The sequence below is a fragment of the Clytia hemisphaerica genome, unplaced genomic scaffold, assembly GCF_902728285.1.
Source record: "Clytia hemisphaerica strain Z4C2 unplaced genomic scaffold, Clytia hemisphaerica genome assembly, whole genome shotgun sequence".
In the NCBI taxonomy this organism is placed as follows: domain Eukaryota; kingdom Metazoa; phylum Cnidaria; class Hydrozoa; order Leptothecata; family Clytiidae; genus Clytia; species Clytia hemisphaerica.
Genome location: NW_027103262.1, coordinates 969,494 through 990,338, shown reverse-complemented (window position 1 = coordinate 990,338; position 20,845 = coordinate 969,494). Strand labels below are relative to the sequence as shown.

General features: G+C 35.2%; 2 protein-coding genes across 2 annotated transcripts; one reads left to right on the top strand and one right to left on the bottom strand.

Moving 5' to 3' along the window:
* The first annotated feature begins 3,729 nt into the window (after window positions 1–3,729).
* Window positions 3,730–8,894, top strand: LOC136799358 (uncharacterized). The gene is made up of 6 exons (XM_067056071.1): window positions 3,730–4,437; window positions 6,088–6,393; window positions 6,490–6,921; window positions 7,106–7,411; window positions 7,569–7,751; window positions 7,978–8,894. Exons 1-6 carry the CDS (start codon window positions 3,987–3,989, stop codon window positions 8,892–8,894), a joined length of 2,595 nt encoding a protein of 864 aa, XP_066912172.1. The 5' UTR covers window positions 3,730–3,986.
* Window positions 8,895–12,258: 3,364 nt separating this feature from the next.
* LOC136800015 (uncharacterized) lies at window positions 12,259–14,480 on the bottom strand. The gene is made up of 2 exons (XM_067056637.1): window positions 13,421–14,480; window positions 12,259–13,242 (listed from the first exon to the last, which is right to left on the bottom strand). Exons 1-2 carry the CDS (start codon window positions 14,413–14,415, stop codon window positions 12,309–12,311), a joined length of 1,929 nt encoding a protein of 642 aa, XP_066912738.1. The 5' UTR covers window positions 14,416–14,480; the 3' UTR covers window positions 12,259–12,308.
* Window positions 14,481–20,845: the final 6,365 nt, after the last annotated feature.

The window sequence follows — 20,845 nt, the reverse complement described above, 5'->3', positions numbered from 1 at the left end:
TGCAGCGATTCAGACCTTGTAAAAACATATAATGTCAATCTGGCTTTAAAGCAGTTGACGGTACATCCAACGTGTAAAACTACTTTAATGGTTAATATGGTATTTGTCATGGTGAATGAACGAAGGCTGGAAGGCAAAACCATAAAGCTGAAATAGGAATAGAGAAGAAGAAACTGTCAATAGATAATTTGTAATAAATATCCAGGTGATGTCAATCAGACTGTTTGATTACCGTGAAAAAAGGTAATCACTGGAAGGAAACTGGTATCGCCTCCAAATAGTCAATAGTAGAGCTTTCTGGTAATAAAATTGTAAAAATTCAAAAGTCAAAAACATACAATTTACATTTTAGCTTAGACAAAGTGCAGACCAAGAAAGGTCTGCAGTTTGGAGGCAATGTAAAGTTTCCCTCAAATGATGCAAATTACCCTTTTTCACGGGTACCAATCTAATCTAACATTTTATCAAACGAACGCAATCGAACACAATCGAATAATTGCGATTCGATTGTCGAACGCAATCGAATCGCAATCGAATATTACCCAGAATTTGCCGTTCGATTGCTTCGATTACGTTCGATTGTATTCGATTATGTTCGATTGCGTTCGATTGATTCAATTGTATTCTATTTTATTCATTCTAGTATGGTTACTTACGCACTCAGCTGTCCACGCTAAAAAGAGCTTTAAAGGAGTGATCAAATTTAATTTAATCGCAATCAAACTTATCGAAAATAATCATAATCGAAGATCAATCGAAGGTAATTTACAATCAATCGAACCAATTAAAGATAGGTTGACTATCAATCGAACCAATCGAACGTTACTTGAACGCAATCGAACACAATCGAATATTACCCAAGAATCGGCCGTTCGATTGTGATTCGATTGCGTTTGGCAATCGAATCGCAATTATTCGATCGCGTTCGATTGCGTTCGATTGGTTCGATTGCGATTTCCGTTCGAAGTTGTTCGATTGACACCGTCTGGCTATATAATAGTTTGATTCTGTTTGATAAAATTTGATAGTTCAATTACGAAAATTTGTATCAATTGAATTCAATTGACATCGCCTGGAGATAAACAGAAGGTTCGTTAATGGTGGTATGCAAAGTTTTTTCCAATTTTTGATAATAATTACCCAAAAGTAACAGTAAAGTAACTGATGAAGCCTGATTATACAACAAGAATGAAGAATACAAAGCAAAAGGAAATTCGTAGGAATACTCAAATAAGTATTTTTCCTTCTTTAAACTGATCACAGAAGCAAAAACAAAATAGAAATAACATTGTACACAAAAAAGCTTGAAAGAAGAGAAAAGTCATAATCAGCATCTATAAATAACACTAAAAGAAAAACTAAAGCTATAGAAAATGGGGAGAAAATGAATACCAACCCTAAATGAACACTTTTGTGAAGTTTAATAAAGATTTTATCCAAAAAACTTCAGTTCTGGAATACTGAAGTCGGTTTGTCGGTTGTCGGCCGGTGGACAACAGTTATATTTGGAGGACGGTCTAAGATAACAACATGAAAGTTACTGATAAAAGCCTAAGCCCATAGGAACATACCTGCTTTAGTTTCTTTGGTCTTTGAATGGTATAAAATTTGAGAAAGTGCAGAAAAAATCAGCCATCAAAACAAACAAAAACAAAAGTTATGATTATCAACTTTTCTGTGGTAGAAACACATTTTTTGGGTTGGTGCACATACAAAAATTACACTGGATACTAAAACTAATATTCAGGGAGTGATAAGTACAGTTAAACTACAAAAAATCCATCAAAAGAAACCAAAAACAACCATAACAGCACACATTTTTTGAAAATTACATCAGCCATGTTGTTTGTAATTTTTGCCGACATACTCATGACGTGGTAACTAACGACAGTGATTTGACGGTCTTTTTGAGGCGCCAGATCTCAAAAAAACAATTTTTGAGCGTTCAGCACGGCCCCGAAAATGAGGGCTAAACTTATGTCGGCACATCAATGGATGACTACTATTTCTCTCCGATGGTATATTGGCCCGCTCCTTTAGAGCTTTAGCGTGGGCGGCCGCCAATACGCCATCGGAATATCAGATAATTGCAGAACAGTCTATGGGATTATACCTTCTACTTTCTGAAACCAACTGGTCCCAAGTAACCTGATAACAGCTGTTCATAATTTTCTTACGTGCACGGTAAACCTCTGAAGGCACTTGAAAATTATACATCTGAGGAAAATAGTCCTCCCGCGGAAAATTTTACAACAAGAATCTTGTTGTGCGCCAGAAAGTCAAAAACTGATACGGCGCCTTATTCGTAAACACAATCACGCAACTTTGTTGTCATCCCCAGTCCTTTTAGACGAACGCGGTCCTTACGATTTTGAGATAGCATATTCGTCAGATTGTATGTTTTCACCCATCCCTTTAGAGCTTCAGCGTGGTGGGCAGAAAACAACCACAATCTGATCTCAGGTTAGTCCCAAGTTGCTTTGCTGATTTTTGTTGTATTCCAGGCTATGACATTGGAGCGCTAAAGACGCTAAATTTCTGTTCACGCGGTGTTGTTGTATTCCAAGCTATGACTTTGGAGCGCCAAAAACGCAAAATATCTGATCGCGCGGTCGAGCTAGCTTAAAAGCTCACCACGGCAATCTTTTAGATGCTGCGGTTACTAGGTTACATCGTCCCGTTCTTGAACAATTTTTCGCCAGCTCGATCCCCAGCACGGCCTCGTGAAGCAACATAGGCTCCCTTCGGGAGCAATAATTATTTTCCGTATTCCATATATATATATATGAGCTACTCGTTTGGGCCTATTATTTCGACAATTAAATGGCAGCACCTTTATAACCATATTTTAAGGCCTAAAACCTAAAATTTTACCTCACAGGGGGGCTAGCAGCGCCCCCCTCCTAGCAGCGCCCCCTCCTTACCCCTCAGGGGGGCTAACAATGTCCCCCTAACCCCCAGCTGACTAACACTTGGCTTTGCGAACTTGGCAACTCCAATCTCAAAATCGTGTCGTGGCCCCTGCATGCATGCCTTGTTTCACCTGAGAATACTTTACCGTGGAGAGTATCACTGACCAAATCTTACCCTGTAATAACAAATTTTTCAGACGAAGACAGCCATTGCAATCATGCCAAGATCTTGGATAAAGGCCAAGATCTTGGATAAAGGCCATACCAATCAAATTACAATTTTAAAAAGTTAAGAAGAATCCATGTAGTGTCTTCTCAAGATCTTTCTATTGGCTCCCTTTTATAAAGGTGTGCACCAATTTCTTTGCAAGCTCTTTGTAATTCATTAAGGACAGCATGCCAGGAAATGTAGTGGTGAGAATCCTAGTTAAAATGAAGAGCTTGAATGAAGTATGCTTGAGAGCTTGAATTGAGATTTGATTTGAATTGAATACTGATTGATGTTCCCAACTTAGCTTAAGAGTTAACTGGAAGTTAACTTTTGTTTTGAAAGAAATTCGCTTTAATATATGATATATATATTTAGACCAAGAGGCACTGCAAACTACATTCAATACATAATCTGACACTCAGGGCCACTTGCACTACCTTATTGGAACTAATTTTCGCGGGTTTTAATTTTAGCGTTTTTCGCGGTTTTTCGTCAAAATCGCGAAAATTTGATCCCGCGAAAAATTTTGAGAGTCGAAAACCGCGAAAATTAATTCCCGCGAAATACAATTTTTTCCAATTTTATTGAAAAATCCCTAGGAAAATAAAAGAAATTTGTCCAAAAAAATGAAAAACCGCGAAAATTAAAACCCGCGAAATGCAATTTTTCAGATATTTTTTTTCGACCGCGAAAATTAGTTCCCGCGAAAATTAGTTCCAATAAGCCATTCGATTGTTTTTTATTCCCTCCGCGAATTTTTGTAAAAACTTGTGTGACCTATAAATGATCGAATTTTCTCTTCTCACACCACGCATCTTTATACAAGTGATAAGCTTGTATGGTGTGTTTGTGTTAAAATTAAAATGTCAGACAGTAGTGAAACTTCAAGTGATGAGCGAACCACTCTTCGTCAAAATGTTGCTGCCAAAAAGAATGCAAATAAAAATTTCAAACCGAATAAATCATTTAGAGAAGTTCCTCTACAGAGGGCTTTGAAAACTTATGTCATTTCAAACATTGTGGATAGTTATAATGTTCTTGCGATAAGAGTGCTGTGGAAGGAGGAGAATTATTCGGATATGTTTACAAGAAGGCAAGATCTCGAGAATATATTCAAGGATATTGTTCCAGTTAAAGTGTTGATCAGCTGTGTCACCGCAATGGAGAAGGGTGAAGAGTTAGATACGGGACTAAGTTTTTGGATGGCATTTGATTGGCCAGATATCACAGCAAACAAGTTCGAGAACATGCTATGCAAAAAGGTTATGGAGTCTGGTGTTAAAATCGATTCGTGCAAGGGAGTCAAACCAAGAGGTATGTCTAACTCTTAGATAATTCAATCTTTATTTCACTGAATTATTCTGATAACTTGTTACAAAACTTGATTTTTATTAGAACTCTTGGTCGATTTGTTACAACTTGTTACAGCTTGATACGCTTTGTTACTGCTTGTTACATACTTTTTATACGGAAGGTCGAATTTAAAGACAGTAGTGACAGCATTTTTTACAAATTTTAAACATCTAAATTTTGTTACAACTTTTGGTGGATTTGTTACAACTTGATACAGCTTAATACGCTTTGTTACTGCTTGTTACGTAGTTTTTTCACGGAAGGTCGAATTTTGAGACAGGGGTGACAGCATTTTTTACAAATTTTAAACATCTAAATTTTGTTACAACTTTTGGTCGATTTGTTACAACTTGATACAGCTTGATACGCTTTGTTACTGCTTGTTACATACTTTTTACACGGAAGGTCGAATTTTGAGACAGGGGTGACAGCATTTTTTACAAATTTTAAACATCTAAATTTTGTTACAACTTTTGGTGGATTTGTTACAACTTGATACAGCTTAATACGCTTTGTTACTGCTTGTTACATAGTTTTTTCACGGAAGGTCGAATTTTGAGACAGGGGTGACAGCATTTTTTACAAATTTTAAACATCTAAATTTTGTTACAACTTTTGGTCGATTTGTTACAACTTGATACAGCTTGATACGCTTTGTTACTGCTTGTTACATACTTTTTACACGGAAGGTCGAATTTTGAGACAGGGGTGACAGCATTTTTTACAAATTTTAAACATCTAAATTTTGTTACAACTTTTGGTCGATTTGTTACAACTTTATACAGCTTAATACGCTTTGTTACTGCTTGTTACATACTTTTTACACGGAAAGTCGAATTTTGAGACAGTAGTGACAGCATTTTTTACAAATTTTGGACATCTAATTTTTGTTACAACTTTTGGTCGATTTGTTACAACTTGATACAGCTTGATACGCTTTGTTACTGCTTGTTACATACTTTTTACACGGAAAGTCGAATTTTGAGACAGGGATTACAGCATTTTTTACAAATTTTGAACAACTAAATTTTGTTACAACTTTTGGTCCATTTGTTACAACTTGTTACAGCTTGATACGCTTTGTTACTGCTTGTTACATACTTTTTACACGGAAGGTCGAATTTTGAAACAGGGGTGACAGCATTTTTTACAAATTTTGAACATCTAAATTTTGTTACAACTTTTGGTCCATTTGTTACAACTTGTTACAGCTTGATACGCTTTGTTACTACTTGTTACATACTTTTTACACGGAAGGTCGAATTTTGAAACAGGGGTGACAGCATTTTTTACAAATTTTGAACATCTAAATTTTGTTACAACTTTTGGTCCATTTGTTACAACTTGTTACAGCTTGATACGCTTTGTTACTACTTCTTACATACTTTTTACACGGAAGGTCGAATTTTGAAACAGGGGTGACAGCATTTTTTACAAATTTTGAACATCTAAATTTTGTTACAATTTTTGGTCGATTTGTTACAACTTGTTACAGCTTGATACCCTTTGTTACTGCTTGTTACATACTTTTTACACGGAAAGTCGAGTTTTGAGACAGGGGTTACAGCATTTTTTACACATTTTGATGCTTTTATTCTTTTTATTTCATAGGTGCGTCGATCGGTCAAATTGAAAATCTAGCCGCATCCCAATTGTACATCACCCTGAAGGACCATAAATTAGCTGAGCCTCTCAAAAAGATTGTTTTGAATAAAATGCGCCTAGCAAGAGCGGAGGCCATCGACCGGGGCGAGGATGAAGACAGCATCGAGATTCCTGTTGACGAGTCTGTAAAGCCTGTGAACATATATGTATCGTCAACAATTGCGAAAAATGTCCACGACAAATTATCGACAGAACTACCACGTCTAAGACAGTTTAACCTGGACTTCGAACTTGACATGAGAAACTCTTCAAGTAAGTAATTTTAAATTACATCATTGCAACTATCTCAAGTTGATTATCATAGGAGGAAAGTGAGTTTTTACATCAAATTTTTGACTTCTATTTTAGACAAGGCTCCGAAAGAAGTTGCAAAGCCTAGAAGCAGACTGAACCAAGCCATTGACGTAGTTGCTAGAGTTATGAAAGACGAAAAATGTGAACTGTTCAAAGGATATATCTATCGACATGTTCCAGAATCGACCAGAACCTATTACCACTATAAATCTGTCGAGGATTATGTCATGAGGATCCTTAAAAATTCATCAGTTGCGGATTCCTTATCTGGTCAAACATGGGACGTGATACGGCACTTGGAGAAACCTTCTTGTCGAATAGTGAAACAGATGAAAATGGACTACAACTACATCGAAATTAACGATGGCTTCTTTTTTAACATAGAAAAGAAGTGTTTCGAGCAGAATCCAGCCCTGACCGGCTCCCCTAGAGCCTTTGTAATTTATAACCACAAAAAGCGTCCAAATCCAACACCATTTATGGAGGGTAAGCTTGTTTTTTTTCAGTTTTGTATCCTATCGACAGCTCAATAAAACACTGATTTGAACTCTCCTGTAATGATTTATTGGTAGTCGTGTTATATTGCCTCAGCTTCCTATTAGAACAAATAAAAATATCTTGCTTGATGGACACATTTTCATACTTTATATTACTACTTTATTCCATTCAGGTATTATGAACAGCTTTCCCAATCCCATCATCAGAAAACAGTTTCTGCAGAAATATTATCAATTGCTGATGCACAAAAAGTTTCCCAAGAAGGAGAAAAAGCTAATGCTGGTTGGCGACTCGGATTCAGGCAAAACTAGCTGGTTTTGTCCATTCGAAGGCATAATTCCATCGACCTTTATCAGCTATATCGTACCAGATGGACGTTTTTCTGCGTCAACTATCAAAAGCAACACCCAAATCGTTTGCATGGACGAGTGGAGTCCCGAATCACTGTCTTGCGAAGATGCAAAAAGACTTTTGCAAGGTAAAACCAAAATAAGATTCCATACACTAGAATAAATAACCTAGTCGATCGTATAAAATTGGAAATGCAATTTTAAAAGTAAAAGAACAGAAAACAACTTAAACTATGCAGTTATTAAAAAGATGATTAAAGTTGATTAATTTTCTGATCGTTTTAGGTGGTCGCATCACAGTGCAAAAGAAACACAAGGGAGTAGAGAGTTTCCACTATAATTCTGGATTCTTTATTACAACAAATGAAAATCCTGATTTTGGCCCTGGTAGAGACGGTAAAGCAATCAAAAAACGTATCTGTGAATTTGACACAATCGAGCTTCCGAAAGTGGATACATCTATGAGCAGTAAGTAAATTCATTGTCAACTATCAAACCTGTCTGATAGAATAAAAAAACTTCATCTTACCCAACAACGAGTCGAGGTGTATTTTATGCCCTGAGAGATTATCGTTTCAGAAAATAGCTGAGGAAAATGTGTATATATTGATCAATATCATGATTTTATTTGTCAGTAAAAAATTACACTACTATTCGAAATATTCGAAATACATTTCTTTTAAATTACTTTTAGATTGGCTACGCAAAAACTGCATGGAAGTTTTCCATTGGGTTGCGCTACAGCTCAAAGACGTACCGATATTCTCTTGTCCGATCAGAGAAAAAACAAAAGATGGTGCCTGCTACAACGACTTCGATAATGAAAATCCTTTTTCATCTGACGATTCAGACGCTTTAGAATTTTCATTCACTCAGCCAACTGCTGCCGAAGAAGTTGCAAATGCCAAGCCAGGTCCTAGTCGGCCATCATCATCATCATCTAGAAGTAAAACCTTTGAAGATGTGTTAGATGAAACATATTACATGTTGGAGAACTTTGATCGTTATGCTTCGAATCCAGATTATCAATACAGAGAAAAAGTTTACAAGTTGCTAAAAGAGTATCGAGAGGTGAGAGTTCCGATGCCAGATGAAATATTGAAGAAATATCGTCAGCGCTATGAATCTGATTGGCAAGGAGCAGACACCGTATACGATATGTTCTTATTAGGGAAGCAAAAAGAACGAAGCTGGTTCCCATATGAAATTTTTGAAGCGGAGTATCCTGACTACCAATCAATCATCGGCGCAATTATCGATGAACGCTCGACCGACAGGGCTTCAACTACAGACGAAGATAACGAACAACAGAAAAAGACAGCACCAAAATTCCAGACACAAACTCGTAAACTTTCTAAGAAAAAGAAGCGAGCTGTCACAGACCTTGATACTAGCTCAGATGATGATAACGTTGCGTCGAAATCCACTCAAGGTGCTCCGGAGAAGAAAAAGAAAACAAGTGATGTTTGTGCCCCGATCAAGATCGAAATCCAATCTTCCCTTTCTGACACAAACTCAGATTCAACAAATCAAACGAAGGGGTCCAAACGAACTATGAAGAGATACATACCGAAAAACATTGTTGACGAAGTCGTAATCATCAGTGATTGAAGTTAAATTTTACTAAAATTATTAAAAACGAAAAATAATTCATTGAAATTTTAAGATGTTATGTCTTCCATTCCTCAAACTCGTCTTTATTTGAAATTACCAAATTAAATTGAACATTAAAATTAAGATAAAGAACCTTTTTTTAAATGGCTATTTTCGAACCTTTCTTATGAAAATTTGTAACAGGATGTATCAAGGTGTAACAAGCTGTAACAACATGTAACAAATAGACCAAAACTTGTAACAAGGCTATTTTCGACCTTTTCCTATGAAAACCTGTAACAAGGTGTATCAAGGTGTAACAAGCTGTGACAACATGTAACAAATAGACCAAAACTTGTAACAAGGCTATTTTCGAACTTTTCCTATGAAAACCTGTAACAAGGTGTATCAAGGTGTAACAAGCTGTAACAACATGTAACAAATAGACCAAAACTTGTAACAAGACTATTTTCGAGATTTTCCTATGAAAACCTGTAACAAGGTGTATCAAGGTGTAACAAGCTGTGACAACATGTAACAAATAGACCAAAACTTGTAACAAGGCTATTTTCGACCTTTTCCTATGAAAACCTGTAACAAGGTGTATGAAAGTGTAACAAGCTGTAACAACATGTAACAAATAGACCAAAACTTGTAACAAGGCTTTTTTCGAACTTTTCCTATGAAAACCTGTAACAAGGTGTATCAAAGTGTAACAAGCTGTAACAACATGTAACAAATAGACCAAAACTTGTAACAAGGCTATTTTCGAACTTTTCCTATGAAAACCTGTAACAAGGTGTATCAAGGTGTAACAAGCTGTAACAACATGTAACAAATAGACCAAAACTTGTAACAAGGCTATTTTCGAACTTTTCCTATGAAAACCTGTAACAACGTGTATCAAGGTGTAACAAGCTGTAACAACATGTAACAAATAGACCAAAACTTGTAACAAGGCTTTTTTTGCGCTTTTCCTATTAAAACTTGTAACAAGGTGTATCAAGGTGTATCAATGTGTAACAGCATGTAACAAATCGACCAAAACTTGTAACAAGGCTTTTTTTGAGCTTTTCCTATGAAAACTTGTAACAAGGTGTATCAAGGTGTATCAATGTGTAACAGCATGTAACAAATCGACCAAAACTTGTAACAAAATTTAGATGTTCAAAATATGTAAAAAATGCTGTCACTACTGTCTCAAAATTCGACTTTCCGTGTAAAAAGTATGTAACAAGCAGTAACAAAGCGTATCAAGCTGTAACAAGTTGTAACAAATCGACCAAGAGTTGTAATAAAAATCAAGTTTTGTAACAAGGTGTATCAAAGTGTAACAAGCTGTAACAACATGTAACAAATAGACCAAAACTTGTAACAAGGCTATTTTCGAACTTTTCCTATGAAAACCTGTAACAAGGTGTATCAAGGTGTAACAAGCTGTAACAACATGTAACAAATAGACCAAAACTTGTAAAAAGGCTATTTTCGAACTTTTCCTATGAAAACCTGTAACAACGTGTATCAAGGTGTAACAAGCTGTAACAACATGTAACAAATAGACCAAAACTTGTAACAAGGCTTTTTTTGCGCTTTTCCTATTAAAACTTGTAACAAGGTGTATCAAGGTGTATCAATGTGTAACAGCATGTAACAAATCGACCAAAACTTGTAACAAGGCTTTTTTTTGAGCTTTTCCTATGAAAACTTGTAACAAGGTGTATCAAGGTGTATCAATGTGTAACAGCATGTAACAAATCGACCAAAAGTTGTAACAAAATTTAGATGTTCAAAATTTGTAAAAAATGCTGTCACCCCTGTCTCAAAATTCAACTTTCCGTGTAAAAAGTATGTAACAAGCAGTAACAAGGCGTATCAAGCTGTAACAAGTTGTAACAAATCGACCAAAACTTGTAACAAAATTTAGATGTTCAAAATTTGTAAAAAATGCTGTCACCCCTGTCTCAAAATTCGACCTTCCGTGTAAAAAGTATGTAACAAGCAGTAACAAAGCGTATTAAGCTGTATCAAGTTGTAACAAATGGACCAAAAATTGTAACAAAATTTACATGTTCAAAATTTGTAAAAAATGATGTCACCCCTGTCTCAAAATTCGAATTTCCGTGTAAAAAGTATGTAACAAGTAGTAACAAAGCGTATCAAGCTGTAACAAGTTGTAACAAATCGACCAAAAATTGTAACAAAATTTAGATGTTCAAAATTTGTAAAAAATGCTGTCACCCCTGTCTCAAAATTCGACCTTCCGTGTAAAAAGTATGTAACAAGCAGTAACAAAGCGTATCAAGCTGTAACAAGTTGTAACAAATCGACCAAAAATTGTAACAAAATTTAGATGTTACAAATTTGTAAAAAATGCTGTCACCCCTGTCTCAAAATTCGACCTTCCGTGTAAAAAGTATGTAACAAGCAGTAACAAGGCGTATCAAGCTGTAACAAGTTGTAACAAATCGACCAAAAGTTGTAACAAAATTTAGATGTTCAAAATTTGTAAAAAATGCTGTCACTACTGTCTCAAAATTCGACTTTCCGTGTAAAAAGTATGTAACAAGCAGTAACAAGGCGTATCAAGCTGTAACAAGTTGTAACAAATCGACCAAAAATTGTAACAAAATTTACATGTTCAAAATTTGTAAAAAATGCTGTCACTACTGTCTCAAAATTCGACTTTCCGTGTAAAAAGTATGTAACAAGCAGTAACAAGGCGTATCAAGCTGTAACAAGTTGTAACAAATCGACCAAAACTTGTAACAAGGCTTTTCAAGCAATCGAATGCTTAGAAAATACAGTTCATCCAATAAAATTATGTAACTAAAGGTATTAGTATGTATCAATGTGTAAAAAGATCGACCAATAGTTGTAAGAAGATTTGAATGCTTGATAAAATTTATTTAAACACGATAGTTTTATCATAAATTTTCAAAGTTTAATCAAATTGAGCATATATTAATATAAATCTATTAGAAACAAGTTTATTTTGATTGATAATTCTTCACAAAATCGTCTACAATTTCATCATCTTTGATTTGTATTAAGTTCTCATTATCATTGTTGCTTTTCACTATCTTTTGAGACAATTTTTTTGGTTCAGATTTTGGTATCTTTTCAGTCTGAGAGCTCTCCGATTTACTATCATCGCCCGAGCATAAGCACATCCCCTCTCTTTTTGAACGTTTTAACAATGGTTCTGTCGGTTTCTTTTCCTTCTTTTTCTGGCCTGAATTGAAAGCTTCAAAGTCAAAGTCAGAATCGTCCGAGGAGGACATTAGGGCGAATTCAAAGTAAAGTCTTTTTGCGGCGGTATAGTTATTGATAGGTTTTTTTGACATTTTTCATTTGGCTTAAAAAAAGAAATGATGAAATATAAATTTTGCATAACTTATAGAGACACATAGATAATTCATTAAAAATATTCAACTATTTTGATAAAAAAAGTTTCCTGAAACAAGCACTGTCAGCTCTGACTCTTAAAGAGTCTCTTGTTCTTGTTGAATGAAACTTCAAAGAAGTGTCTTTCAAAATAAGAGCCCAGGACTTTGGTCCGTATTTCTGGATGCCTTGCTTTAAGTAACGATCTTCTTCACTAGTAAACTTTACATTTTTCGTTGTTCTCTTGGTGGCCTGTTGTGTAGCAATTTCTCTCTTGAAAGTGATATCGTCATTAGGCATCTCAGTCGTTTTTACTTTAGAGGCGGTAGTCCCGGTTATAGTATTATCAGTATGCCGAACTTTTGTAACTGCCAAGTCGGTCGATTCATTCAGCGATTCGTTCATTGGTTGATACGGGTCGTCGTTTGTTGGTTGGAACGGGTCGTCGTTCGTTGGTTGGAACGGGTCGTCGTTCATTGGTTGTACGTTTCCGGAGCTGGAAGATGTGCTTTGGTCATCAATTATTCTTTGACTTTGGAATAAAACTTTTTCATCAAAAGAACCAGAAACATTATTGAATAGTTCCACTAAACTTTTGTTACCTCTTGCTTCTTTTGTCATTTTTTCCATGCATTTTCGTCCCTCGACTGCAACGATTCTAGACTGTGTCTTTTTGTAGTGTACCTTTGCCACTGTTGAACTGTGTTTTTGGTCTTCAGTGATGAAATGCTGTTCTTCAAGATTTAACCTCTCACTACTTTCAGTCTCTACAATTTGCCTATATCTTGTTGGGTTGATGTGTTTACCAATCGCCTGGTGAACAAGTATTGTCATGGCGGAAGTCAACGATTGAAACTGAGTTCCGTTCGTAGAAAGGAGTAAGAAGTCACATTGTGGATTAAGGCGAGGTCGTATGTATTCCAAGTACAAGTCAATTATTTCGATTGTGTCATCCGTTAGTATCAGTGTATCAAAGATATATCTGAAAAATCAGAATTATAATCTCCTCAGTTAATTTTACATTTTAAAAGGGTATTGCATACATTTGATATAAATGATTGTTTAGACTAAGACTTGGGACTAAGAGAGAAATAAAAAGAAAGGCAGCGAAAGATAAATCTTTGAAAAGTTTTCGAACAATAGCTTTGTAAAGCATGTACCTTGAAGCAGTTTTAAACTCCTTTTGATCTACAAATCCACCATTTGTTCTTGCTTTGTTGACCATATCGACGGTGAGGAATTGGAAAGTCATAGGTCTTGAGCATTTCACTCGAAGAAAAAGCAACGTAGTTATAAATCGAATGGAGAAAACTAACTCTCCTTTTGTTAGAAATCTTGATTTTTCACTCGATGAGCACTTTTGAATGACCGTTTTAAACTGTTTCATGTGGAATGGAATGACTTCCTCCATTTCTTCTAATGTAGCCCAACTATTTCTGGCAATAAGGGTTTCCAGGTCAAGATTACGATTGCATTCTAAATTTTTTCTTTTTCGAAGGTTTTCATTTGCTCTCCTTAGATATACTTCAACTACGGTGAAACAACGTAAAGTGTTATCAGAAACACCACCTGCTTTTCGAAAATCTATAAAATCAGTAATTGCTTTTACATAGTTTACAGCACCTGAAGGACCGACCTGCCATTCAACCTCTATTGTTTTTAAAAAAGATATGAAAATTTCTGCTGATGACAGGCAACAGTCAACAAATTCATTTGAAAGTTCTACGTCGTTCTCATTATTCCCCATGGCATGCATAAAATATTTCATAGCTCGTTTACCAATTTGTCTAGATTCTCTGTTATTTTTACCTCCGCCACATGATGTTCCGAGCCATGTCAAGAAATCTAAACCGATTCCGTTATCTAATGAAAATGAGGGCTTACTAGCAGTAGAGGCTCTCTTTGGTATAGAATGCAGGTCAACCATGTCTTCTCGCTTCACAACAGGTTGCTCGTCAAAATAATAATACCATGGATGCTTAATATTTATGTGCTTCCTCAAGCCACGGCAACTTTTAAAATCTACATGTAGACACAGTTTTACAGGACAAGTGTAAAGATTTCTTACGTTTGGACGAAGTTTCAATGTTCTTTTCCCATGAGCAGCACCAAGTAAAGCCTTCCAATTGACTTGGAGCCTCCTCGGTCGAGGCATCTTGAATGAATACAAACTATTTGCTATTTTTATACCCTTTTACAAGGAACCTTTAACAGGGGGTCCAAATTTCAATTCAACAATAAAGAACAAAGGAAAACATGGTACTTTTACCCCTATATTAAGACTGACAAATGGAATTCGAGCGCGCCAATTATAACTTATACCCAATCAGAAACGTTTTGAATTAAGTAAAAAGTATCCAGTCTAAAATCAGCCTGTGTTTATTTAAATCTCCAGTGTAGATTCAAAATCTATTTCAAGAGCACACTTACAACTTTATAGTTTATACACCATCACTAACGCATGCAAGCGTAGAGAATAACATGTTTTTCTAAAGGAACAAGTTGTTGTCATATGAGTTTCTAACAGAGGGAACAATTCTTATATAAAACGAAGAACCAAACCGCTCCTCTCGATACTGTTACGTTAGGGAATAATTTGATTCATTTAATTTTCGTTGATCAGGAACGTTCAATTCCTTTAAAAGGGAACATTAAGGTTAAAAAAAAGCAGTGAAGATAATGTTCCCTCTCATAGAAGGAACAAAGAACATTTTATATCAAGTTTAATTTATGAGGTAATAAAAAGTTCCCTTAAGTACAATTCATTCTGTGATGCAAAACATGAAGAACAAATCATTCTTAAGGGATCATAATGTTCGTTCAATAGAAGTTCCTTGAGAGTTCTGTAATTAGAGGAACAGACCACCCTCGACTCCATGGCTTATCTAACCCCCTTACGCTATTGATGATTCTGATGGACGCGTTGACGGGGGATATAAGCCCTGGTGCACTTTAAAAACGAAAGTACTTTTAGGCATGTACGCGAAATGTATGTCGATTAGCATAATCCCGCCATTTTACAAATTCCGAGAATTTGAAAAAATCAAAACAAGCTAAAAATATGTAATGAATGGCTGATGTAAATAGTAAATTTAAAAGTCAAAGACAGATTCTCAACATGAAGAAGTTGAAGTATGAAGAACTCTTGGCAAACCAATCAATTGACAAAATTGCAAAATGTCATTTAAATGAAACTTGATTGGCAGAGAAAGATACTTCGAGACCTTGATAAGCAGTCTCTGAACGAACTGGAACTGCTTGTAAAACGATTTTTTACAGAAAGACAAAATGACTATGGAAAAAAGTTTAAAGATTCACTCGAAAAGACCCTCTGCTGTCCACATATAATTGTTTTGCTTGAACTGATTTCCAACAGCAATCTTGCATGTTTCTTTATAATCTGATCACTCGTGATGAATGACTGACTGATGTTTATACATTTTGACATCTATCTTGTCCATGACCATGGGCATCAGGAGTATGAACAAGAAAAAAGCATACATCTCCAGTGATTGGTTGACTGGTAGTCAAAATGAAGTGATCGGTGAAGAAGCTTTTTCAGAAAAACTTGAGACTACGTACAATACAAACACAAACTCACTGCAAAAATGTTCTGGTTATGGTTTATACAATTAAAAGCTTGGCAATTATGTGAACGATTCTAATCAACTGATGAATGTGTAAAAGCAAGAAACTTCAAGTATTGAAAAAGAAATAAATCTGTTTCTTTAATGTTTACCATGAAACAATTCTTTAAACATATCCTATTACCAGACAAAATTTATTTATATTGACCGTAAATGTCAAAAAGTATACAAACTAGTATGGTACAGTGTGTATATTGGACTAAATTTGACAAAAAATGTTGAAGCTGGAAGTAGTTTTTTTATCGGGATAAAATTTATGCAAACATATAACGAATCTGTCATCTAGATTATCAATTATGACATGTTAGACTTTTTTGGATTTCAGTTGAATTTATTCTGACCTAAAGATTATGTTTCACTCAAGAGCAGCCACCGGCTAGGAAGTATGAAATATCTGTTCTTGAGGTCCCTTTCTCCTAGAAAAAACTATCTGTTCTGTATCCTGGGCTCTCCTGGATTATATCATCTGTTCTGGGGAAGAATGGGACTCCTGGAAAATGTATATCTGTTCTCTAGAAGTATTATGCTCTTGGAAAAATATAACAGCTATTCTCTAAGAAGTTAAAATGCTCCTAGAAAATGAGACGTTTTAAGAAAATTATGAAGCTGCCTGGAAAAAAAATCTGGCATCTGGTTGTGTTTTTCACAATGTAACTCCCGGATTTTTTGAACAGATTGCCCGCTGGAAAATTGTATGTGTTTTTCCTTAAAATGTGCTCCTGGATTTTAAGAACAGATGTCTTTAAGGCGACCCCTGGATTTTACCTGGGTGTTTTTAGGAAAGTCTCTCCTAGATTTATCCATAAAATTTACTCTCCTGGAAAAAAAGAACAGTTATTTAAAAAAAATCTGCCGGCGGCTGCTCTTGTTCACTGTCGTCATCATGTTCTGATTTGCTACATAACAAAATTTTTGGAAAGTTTTCCATAAAGTCTTCAGTTTTTAACCTATTTTGAGGATAAAATCAAATAGGAATACAGTCTAAAGTAACATTGACAGATTTTTTTTCATAAGCCGTATTACTGTAAGTGTCAAATTTTATTATTTTATAGATGAATATTTCTGGACATTGTTTCAAAAGATAGCAATCAACTACATTTTGGTCAAAATTCCAGAATAGAACTTTAAGATTATATATGTCTTTTCAGTTCAAGTTTTGTTATTTTGATACAAAATGATCGAGAAATTTACTACAAAAAATTGAATACATATCTCTGCTTTTTTTTGTAAATGTCACATTTTCTTTGGAGCAAAGCTGTTTCATTTTAAAGCATCTGATACTTTGAAGCTGAAAGGACTGATAAAACAAGATTAATTTTTGGAACTTTTTTCAATCAAAAATTAGGAACCATTAAAGGCAAAAATAAAATTTGGAATTATTGTACTTTACCTTCACTGTTCTCGAGACTTGACAAAATTGATAATAATACCTTGAAGGAATTTTGACAGGAATTTAATTTGACGGGTGGTTGAAAAAGTTTTTTCAGAGGAGTTTAATTTGGTGGATTGCTAGAAAAAAGAAATTAGGCGAGAATTTAATTTGGCAGTTGAAGGAAATTTTTGGCCAAAAATTGTTACCAAATAAGCAAAAACCTGTTTTTAAGACCTGAAATAGCACAAATTTGGAGAATACACGAGATAAATTAAATTTGGCGGGAATTTAATTTGTATGGCGGAATTCCTGGTAAATCCGCCAAATTTTATTTCCGTCATAATTTAGTCCTTGATTACAATCGACCTCTTTTTAATATTGAAATTCAACAAAATCTAATATTATTTTCAAGCCTTTCCCATGAAAGCCTTTCCCATGAACATTTTTCATAGGACCAGTAATTATTTCTAACTTTTTTTGTTAATTGAATAAAACGAAATGTTCCAAGTTTATTAAAGTTTCATGTAAAATGTATTCCTGCAGATTTCTTTTGATCATCTGCCAAATCTCTAAAAAACTTATTACGCCATGTTTTTATTATCAAAACCCTGAGTTGAAAATCGTTTAAAGATTCACAAGAAAAATCTTAAAAATGGCACGTATAAAGATTCACACAAGAATATATCAAATTCATTTTACTAGTCAGAAAACTCTTATTAATTAGAATTTAATTCCAAACTCTATACAATGATTCATAGCTAGCATTAAAATTTTCATTAAATTTCAAATGGTATTTTACATAATTAATGTGTTCTCTAAATAAATAAAAAAATTCTTAATGAATGATGATATAGTAACAGAACAAAATTCACCAAATTAGTTATCGCCAAAATTGAAAGAATTGCTTCCTCACCCTGCCTCACCATAATAAGGGCCCCTAATAAGTTCTTGCCAGAATTAAAATTTCCAGTGATTTTCCTAAGGGGCCATCCACATAGTACGGTACGCACTAAGGGGGAGAGGGGGTGTCTTCTCAAAAGCATATGCTTGCGTACAGAGGGGAAGGGGAAGGGGAGGGGTCCAAAGAAAAAATAAGTACGCAGAAAAAAAAAATTCACAGCCCTTTTTTTGCTTGTAAAATTGGTTGAAAGAGAATAAAAAGAGAATTATTATTCGCTTGTTCCTTACAAAATATCAGCTGTTTCTCTCTCATAGAAAAAGGGGAAAACCCAAGCATTTTGAATTTGATTTTTTTTCAGCCAGGGGGGGGGGGTGTGAATGAAAAAAGTACGTACTCACCAGGGGGTATAGCTATTTGCATCTGCTTGCCTATAGGGGAAGGGGTATATATATACTCAATTTTTGACATTTTAGTGGGTACGTACTATATGGACGGCCCCTAAGTAACAACAAAGTTCTATTTGAAACACTAATTTTGTAGCATAAAAGAACCACTTTATATACTGTGCTATTTGCCCAAATTAGTTTTTGCCAAAATTAAAAATTGGATTTCTCTTCAAAACCACATTTATAAAAAATTCTATTTTATTTAGCTCCTTGCCAAAATAAGTTCTCTCCAAAGTAATTGTATTCCCCAAATTCTTATTTTTTCGCAATTTTTGCCTCTTGCTGATTTCACCATTTTATCTCCAATTGTCCCTTTTCGTTAAATAATTGTTTTTCAGCAGTGAAGTGAAAGTAACAAAGATCAAGCATTTTCACTCTTAATTGTTGCACATGTCCATAAAGTGTCCATCAATCTTTTCTTTCTTATTATTTAAACCAGTTAAACATCATAGCAGTGGCCAAATGTTTAAAATTAACTTCAACTGACACTGATGACTGAGCAATGCATTTAGTTATTTAGCATCCTGGAAAACAACCAGGGCTGACAAACGTGCAATCTCTCAGAGTTTTTAAAGCTCATGCTTACTCCAATCAGCCAATTAGTCACAAAAGCAAGATGCAATGATGATGTTGAGGGCATGATAATTTTCATGTTTTACACACAAAAACATTATGTTGTTGTACAAAATTCTGATTGAATTCATCCTACTGCTACTGTCACTGTCGTTCATCTTTCCCAGCTGTGGTGACATGATATGGGTGGACAATTGGAGTTTACGTTCTTGAGGCTGGATATAAAAATTCTATCGGCTACTTTTTTGGATGAGCAGCATCAGCAGAATTAGCACTAGCAGCAAAGCATTAGAGCTGTTGAAAATATTTTATTTATTTTTCACATAATCTAAAAGTGAGAAAGAAAGCAATAATTTCAAGGTTGAAATTTCTTTAGATTTGCTGAGTGTGTTTAAAGCCAGTTAATTTATAGCTTTAATAACTGTTTAAGACCAGTTTACAGCAGTTTTCTGGCTGCACCAACCCTAAAACTTCACCACAAAAAAATATCCATATCAGAGAGGCAAATTTAAAAAACAGTAATTGGAAGTTGAGACTTATTGCAAGGCTACTAATTTATTTTGAGCCAGCAAAAAACCATTAAAAGACAGAGGAAAGCCATTCTCTATTCCAAACAACCAAACACAGTCATTTTCTACTTGCATTTCCCTTCCAAATGTCCAAATCAACATTATTTTCTTTTCCCATGCCAAATGGTCATACGGAGAAGAACTATTTACAGCATTTTGATATAAATTATTTTAGTAAGTGTGCTCGCAGCTCGGCTGTACTTGTCTTCGCAACATATTGCCCACACTCAAGCTGCCAGAGTCCAAAGGTCGAAAAATATCAAGATTCTTGATATTTTCTCTTCTAAAGTACCAGGGCCCGGTTGTTCAAAAGTGGATTAGCGGCCGATTAGCTTAATTTTCGATTAAATCTCGATTAGCGCCGATTAGCACAGAACCGTCGGTTGTTCGAAAAAAAAATAGGCTTAAATCTGGATTAAATCCCGATTAAATCGGCCAAATTTTAATCCTGCTCTGACCCAGGATTAAAGAGGATTAAGAAGCTTTTTCCTACAAAAAAAGTGAAGTCGCTGCATTGAAGTGAGAAATTCGAACGAAAAAAGATTTTCGAATGTTTTGAAAACGTTCGAAAAGTGACGTCAAGATTAAGATTTTTGAAAACACAGGCAGAATGTCCACGATTAGTTAATCTGACGTTCGAACAACGGAAGTTAATGGCCGGGATTAACTAATCGAAATCTAATCGCAATTAGCGCTAATCGGGATTTAATCTAATCGACTTTTGAACAACCGGGCCCAGGGCCCTAAACGATTCCTCCAATTATACGGTACTGGCCTCTTTAAGTCGCAGAATCGTTTATCGGCCCTGGCTCGCGAGGGTGGGAACAGACCAGAAATTATATACATTAAGGTATTTCGGATTTTACTGAACAACGATACCCCTTTCATTCGCCTCCAAGAACCCGGAATTCACCGGTATTCCAGTATTGGGCCTTTTTTCTTCTGGTATTCTGGTATTGGGCAGAAAAATTACCGGTATTCCAGTATTAAGAATGCCTGCCGTGGTACCGGTATTTACAGAAAGATTCACTGGTATTTCTCGGAAGCCCCCTCCCGCCCGCCCCAGCACTTGTAAAG

Coding starts and splice junctions, on each gene's coding strand:
- LOC136800015 (XM_067056637.1), bottom strand. CDS start 14,415: ATGCCTCGACCGAGGAGGCTCCAAGTCAATTGGAAGGCTTTACTTGGT. Junction 13,243..13,420: donor GAGTTTAAAACTGCTTCAAG/GTACATGCTTTA, acceptor CTGATTTTTCAG/ATATATCTTTGATACACTGA.
- LOC136799358 (XM_067056071.1), top strand. CDS start 3,987: ATGTCAGACAGTAGTGAAACTTCAAGTGATGAGCGAACCACTCTTCGT. Junction 6,394..6,489: donor TGACATGAGAAACTCTTCAA/GTAAGTAATTTT, acceptor CTTCTATTTTAG/ACAAGGCTCCGAAAGAAGTT. Junction 7,412..7,568: donor TGCAAAAAGACTTTTGCAAG/GTAAAACCAAAA, acceptor TGATCGTTTTAG/GTGGTCGCATCACAGTGCAA.